We start from the raw sequence: 6,300 nt of genomic DNA on the forward strand, positions 1-6,300 counted from the left end.
CTCTACCTGTGCTTGTCCATACTTTGCACTGTGAAACCTCACCCCTGACCCTGACCACACGGGTAATTTCAAACCATAGCTCTGACACCCCCCAGGAGTTTCCTGTAAAATCTGTGCAGCCGTTAGCCCCTGTTTCCAACCCCCCCCAAAGCACCACTCTCCAAACCCCATTTCCATCCAGCTCCCCTGCAGCAGCAAGGGCATCGCACTCTTACTGGAGATGCTGCTACGGACGGAATTAAATGCCAATAAAAAATTTTAGGGGATTTAATTCCAAAACAGGGGGGAGGGGGGGTGCAGCCAAGGGGACAAGGTGCCTCCTGCCCTCTGCGGTCTCGTGCTGCCCTCTGGTGGCCACGCCCCGCCGGTGCAGCAGCTGCAATATCGATCCCCAGCATCGGGCTGTTATTCCGATTGATTACGATATTATTTATTGCAATACTCGGATAATTGTAACAGCCTCCTGGCAATGCAAAGGACAGCGTGATCAGCAGGGACAGACTACAGGGGGTCGCAAAGGGACAGTCCTGTCTAACCAAGCCCCTGTCCTACGCTAAGGTCACCCTCGCCACTGGTTTTGGGTGGGACACAGTTAAATTTCTTCACATTTGGGGTTTGCACCCAGGGGTGTGTTGGTCACTGCTGAGCAGCATTCATGCAGCATTAAAACCTCTTCTGCTTCTCCCAGCACCCCAGCAGGGAGCAGGCGGGGGTGCACAAGGAGCTGGGAAGGGACACAGCGGCTGAGCTGAGACGAGGGACACCCCACAGCCTTCAGAGCGATGGCATTTTCCCAAGTCACAGCTACACATGATGGAGCCCTGCTAAACTATCTTTATCCCACAACTTTTCTGATTACACCGCTGTGTTCAGGGACAGTGTGCCCCCCCCCAGTACTGTGTGCAGAGATGGACCCCAACATTTAAGCAGGATGTGAAGACGCTGGTATGTGTCCAGAGGAGGGCAAGAAAGCTTGGGACAGGGCTGGAAGGAAGTCACATCCATTGAGAAGTGGCTGAGGACTTCGGGCTCCTCTAGTTCAAAGGAGACTGACAGGTGACCTCATGGCAGGGATATGGAGAGGAGGGTGCTGAGCTTTTCACCTTGGTATCCCATGGACAGGACATGTGGGAATGGTTCAAAGCTGCACTGGTGGAGTTTAGTCTATAGCTACACTGATAATAAAATGCTACATAAAATATTTAATAAGCAACTTACTACTGCTGAAGAGGCTACACAAAGCCTCCTCCCCAGCCCTGCCATGACTTCTCCATATCAAGAGCCAGCTCTGAACTCACCTTCCTGCAAGGGGCAGATGCCTGAGCTGACAAAGGTTTTATAAACCAAAAGGATGATTACCCACCTTGTATTTTTGTTATTTATTTTAAACATGTTCTTTAGTGCTGTGGACTAATGATAACCAGCTCTTCCAAGTTTTCTGAAAATACTGCTAGAAACTTTCCCAGAAGCATAGGGTCACTTAACTTCAGCTACCCCTTAGTAGCGGTACTTTTTTTTTTATGTAAAGTTCTGGAACCCCTACCTATATCACACATATATCCAGACAGAAGGTGGTCCCTGTGCTGCCCAAGAGGGACCTGGTTCCAAAACCCCTACCTACCACCCCCTTTATGGCCATGGAGCAGGCATCATGGGAGAGGTAGTGACCCTTGGGTACCTTCAGCTTGAGAGAAGAGCTAAGAAACAGTTCATCAAATACGTACTGTACATCAAATATGGACGAATATGTACCTTCATTTACCACTGTTTTTTCCACTTAATTTTCACACAGGTCAGGGTGTACAAAGAAGTAAAGACAAACATTGTGATGCCCATTAAATAGTTTTTATTCCATAGGACATGAATTGCATTTCCACTTGTTTACAGTACTGTAAAGTGCAATGGTATTCATCTCCCCTCCTGTGCACATCTTCAAGTATTTAAAATGCCCAGACATTTTTTTTATTATTATTTTTACAGCAGCTCAGTTATGGAGTTTTCATCTGGCAAAATACACCCCAATGTGCCTACAGGTTGGGGTCCTTCAATCTAACCCCCAAGTGGGAGTCCTCCAATACTGCCTGCTAGTGGAATGCGTTTCCCAGTGCCTTTAGTCCACCTCCTCAATGGTTGGTCCAGAAGAAGCACCACCGGATGGAGGAGCTCCACCTCCAGGGAATCCACCAGGCATCCCGCCAGGCATCCCACCAGGCATTCCTCCTGCACTCTGGTACAGCTTGGTGATGATGGGGTTGCACACCTTCTCCAGCTCTTTCTGCTGGTGCTCAAACTCCTCCTTCTCAGCCGTCTGAAAAAAAGAGAAAAAGCTCAACACCTGCTGCTCTCATGAAGTAAATACAGTCCAAAAGTTAACCAGGACTACCTGGCCTGCACAGTGCAATGTAATTCCTGCTTTGTCTAGTTCTAACAAAACCAACGTACTGATTTAGGACCCCGACCCCTTCACATCACTCCTAGAGCTTACACTGCTCCTGGAGCAACAGGACCTCAATTTAAGGTTACAAAATTTACCTGCAAGCTAACCAGCTAGAATTGAGAAATTGAAAGCTACATGCTTGCAAGCTGTGGTCGCTCAGACATCCAAGGAAGGTACTTGGACCAACACAAGTCTTTCGACTTCTGGTGGAAACTACGAATGGCTTTGGAATCACTTTCATCACAGCAACCATCCTCTTGAGCTTTCTTTGTAACTCAGCAAGACACTAGAAGTAAACACTGACCAAACATTGGATGTGACATACCTGATTCTTGTCCAGCCAGTTGATGATTTCATTGCATTTGTCCAGGATTTTCTGCTTGTCCTCATCAGAGATCTTCCCTTGGAGCTTCTCATCTTCAACAGTAGCTTTCATGTTGAATGCGTAAGACTCCAGGGAGTTCTTAGAAGACACTTTATCACGCTGCTTTTCATCTTCTGCTTTGTATTTCTCTGCTTCCTGAACCATCCGCTCAATGTCTTCCTTGCTCAGCCGGCCTGCAGAACACAGCAGCATTTCACATCAGTTTTCCAGTCAATCATTTTAAGTAGTTATAACCCCCTCCGCTTAACAAATTCTACAGTTCCAGTTAGCTTGGGGAGGCAGGCAGCAAGAGAACCCCGTAAGCTAACAAGTGCCATCATCTTAAACCACTTCACAGGCCACCTTAGAAACTCATGGATTACTGCACCAAGAACAGGAAGGCTCACTGTTGTGAATCAAGGGGCATATGCATTATAGCTCTGATAGAAGACAGAAAGCAGTTTGACAAGCCAAACTTTAAGCACTAGCCACTCCACCACCCACAGAAGCATGTGATCTTTACCCTTGTCATTCGTTATCGTGATCTTGTTCTCCTTGCCAGTGCTCTTATCCACAGCAGACACGTTGAGGATGCCATTGGCATCAATATCAAAGGTTACTTCAATCTGAGGTACACCTCTGGGAGCAGGAGGAATACCAGTCAGCTCAAACTTGCCCAGCAAGTTGTTGTCCTTAGTCATATATCGGGATCTTGTTCTCCTTACCAGTGCTCTTATTCACAGCAGACACGTTGAGGATGCCATTGGCATCAATATCAAAGGTTACTTCAATCTGAGGTACACCTCTGGGAGCAGGAGGAATACCAGTCAGCTCAAACTTGCCCAGCAAGTTGTTGTCCTTAGTCATAGCACGTTCTCCTTCGTACACCTAGGAAAAAGAACCCCCAAGTTCAGTCCTAAGCCTGACCACATGTTATTAAATCATAACAAGGCATTATCCTGAAGGGACACGGTCGCTCAGACATCCAAGGAAGGTACTTGGACCAACAAGAGTCTTTCGGCGGTGGAAACTACGAATGGCTTTGGAGTCACTTTCATCACAGCAACCAGATCTTTACTAGCATCCCTTGCTAACTGCAAGGACACACCACCTCTGGCCTAAGATTTACTTCAAGAATCAATCAGCCACTGAAAGTTCTGACAAGGGCTTACAGTCCATTATGGGAGTGCATTATCAGCTCTACCCTGGCGCTGCTTGCCTACCTGGATCAGCACTCCTGGCTGGTTGTCAGAGTAAGTGGTGAAGGTCTGAGTCTGCTTGGTGGGGATGGTGGTATTCCGCTTGATCAGGACTGTCATGACGCCTCCAGCAGTCTCAATACCAAGAGACAGAGGAGTCACATCCAACAGCAGCAGATCCTGGACGTTCTCAGACTTGTCTCCAGACAGAATAGCAGCCTGAACAGCTGGGGGGAAAGAAAAACCATTAAGAGCCCTGCAACCATTAACACTACACACTTCAGTTAAGCCCATGGCTCGCTCAGACATCCAAGGAAGGTTTTGGCCATCATTAGTAGACTTCTGGTGGAAACTACGAATGGCTTTGGAATCTGATTCATCATTGCAAGTCAAAGTCAGCTGCCTACTACTTGGAAAAGCTTTACTGCTTCAGGTGGAAAACCCAGGGCCTACACCAGACCACTCCAACTTTGGTTCGGACAGTACTGGGCTGCCCAGGAGCACCACCCAACAGTTTTAGCATGCAGAAGATGGGAATTGCTGTCATTACCTGCACCGTAAGCCACAGCTTCATCAGGATTGATGCTCTTGTTCAGCTCTTTGCCATTGAAGAAGTCCTGCAGCAGTTTCTGAATCTTTGGGATGCGAGTAGACCCACCAACCAGCACGATGTCATGGATCTGCGATTTGTCTAGTTTGGCATCCCGCAGGGCCTTTTCCACCGGATCCAGGGTGCCGCGGAAGAGGTCAGCATTCAGCTCTTCGAAGCGAGCTCTGGTAATGGATGTGTAGAAGTCAATACCCTCATAGAGAGAATCAATTTCAATACTGGCCTGCGTGCTGGATGACAGAGTACGCTTTGCACGCTCGCATGCAGTGCGGAGGCGACGAACTGCTCTCTTGTTCTCACTGATGTCTTTCTTGTGCTTGCGCTTGAATTCAGCAATGAAGTGGTTGACCATGCGGTTGTCAAAGTCTTCTCCACCCAAGTGAGTGTCACCTGCAGTGGATTTCACCTCAAAGATGCCATCTTCAATAGTCAAAATTGACACATCAAAGGTGCCACCTCCAAGGTCGAAGATAAGAACATTCCTTTCAGCACCAACCTGCAGGAAGAGATCAATTTTCATAATGCAACTCACTTTCTACTTGTAGTTTAGTGCTTCTACTAGTTGAACTAGTAGTCACCCCATTGCATACCTTTTTGTCCAGACCATAGGCTATCGCAGCAGCTGTTGGCTCGTTGATAATTCGCAGAACATTGAGCCCTGCAATAGTTCCAGCATCTTTTGTAGCCTGACGCTGAGAATCATTGAAATAGGCTGGTACAGTTACTACCGCATTAGTAACAGTCTAAAAAAAGAAGCAAGTAAAAAGAAATCAGTTATGTATTGTTAACTCCTCACACATACAGCATCCTTCATTACATTTCTCTGAAGTCCTACACCTCACCTTCCCAAGGTATGCTTCTGCAATTTCCTTCATTTTGGTTAAAACCATGGAAGAAATTTCTTCTGGGTAGAAACTCTTTGTCTCGCCTTTGTACTCCACCTGGACTTTTGGTCTGCCAGCATCATTCACCACAGTGAAAGGCCAGTGCTTCATATCAGACTGGACAACAGAATCATCAAATCTACGCCCAATCAACCGTTTGGCATCTGCAAAAGATTAGTTGGCCATATTAAATGTTTATATCAAAGCACAAAGCTCTTCCTAAAAAAACAACACACAAAATCCTAAAGCACTATACTTAATTCGGAATTATTACTGCCTTGTCAGGACCCAGCTGCAGGCACTGCAAAGCTTCACCTCTTGGATATTCACAAACTTGTCAGTTATCACCTCACAGCCACCACAGCAATGCTACACCTATAAACCACAGAGCAATCTAGGAGTTGAAACAAATTCTAAGTTTTATTTCAAGAGGAAGCTTTAACACCACCATCGGTCAGCGATTCTTATAACCAAGGAACCATCCCTGTGCTAAGCCTCTGTACATGAAGAAAGCAAATCGCGGAGCCTTACCGAAAACTGTATTAGTTGGATTCATTGCAACTTGGTTCTTTGCAGCATCGCCGATCAACCTCTCTGTGTCCGTGAAGGCCACGTAGCTGGGCGTGGTGCGGTTCCCCTGGTCGTTGGCGATGATTTCCACCTTCCCATGCTGGAACACGCCAACACACGAGTAGGTGGTGCCGAGATCAATTCCGACAGCTGGTCCCTTCGACATCTTGTCTGAGAAAAGAAGAGAAGAACCAAGCCCGGGCTGAGCGATGGAACCGGACCGGCAGCGGGTCCCT

General features: G+C 47.2%; 1 protein-coding gene across 4 annotated transcripts; it reads right to left on the minus strand.

The window, feature by feature from the left end:
- Positions 1 to 1,826: 1,826 nt before the first annotated feature.
- Positions 1,827 to 6,234, minus strand: HSPA8 (heat shock 70kDa protein 8). 4 transcript variants are annotated; one of them, XM_010084812.1, is made up of 10 exons: positions 6,026 to 6,234; positions 5,453 to 5,658; positions 5,189 to 5,353; positions 4,551 to 5,106; positions 4,025 to 4,227; positions 3,605 to 3,689; positions 3,325 to 3,438; positions 2,763 to 2,995; positions 2,227 to 2,308; positions 1,827 to 2,169 (listed from the first exon to the last, which is right to left on the minus strand). In XM_010084812.1, the coding sequence occupies exons 1-10, from the start codon at positions 6,228 to 6,230 to the stop codon at positions 2,111 to 2,113; spliced, it is 1,908 nt and encodes a 635-aa protein (XP_010083114.1). In that variant the 5' UTR covers positions 6,231 to 6,234; the 3' UTR covers positions 1,827 to 2,110. The 4 variants fall into 4 exon arrangements, with proteins under 4 accessions (XP_010083114.1, XP_010083113.1, XP_010083112.1 ...); XM_010084811.1 differs by having other exon boundaries at positions 1,827 to 2,308; positions 5,201 to 5,353; XM_010084810.1 differs by having other exon boundaries at positions 1,827 to 2,308.
- Between the last annotated feature and the right edge of the window lie 66 nt (positions 6,235 to 6,300).

This window comes from Pterocles gutturalis, unplaced genomic scaffold (genome assembly GCF_000699245.1).
Source record: "Pterocles gutturalis isolate BGI_N339 unplaced genomic scaffold, ASM69924v1 scaffold14535, whole genome shotgun sequence".
Taxonomy (NCBI): Eukaryota; Metazoa; Chordata; class Aves; order Pterocliformes; family Pteroclidae; genus Pterocles; species Pterocles gutturalis.

Bases quoted from the DNA above. Each gene is read 5' to 3' on its own strand.
- HSPA8 (XM_010084810.1), bottom strand. From the start codon at position 6,230: ATGTCGAAGGGACCAGCTGTCGGAATTGATCTCGGCACCACCTACTCG. The intron at 5,354-5,452 runs GTGAGGTGTAGG...TTCTTTTTTTAG, and splicing joins CAGAAGCATACCTTGGGAAG to ACTGTTACTAATGCGGTAGT. The intron at 3,439-3,604 runs GTGTACCTCAGA...CTGCTCCCAGAG, and splicing joins TATTCCTCCTGCTCCCAGAG to GTGTACCTCAGATTGAAGTA.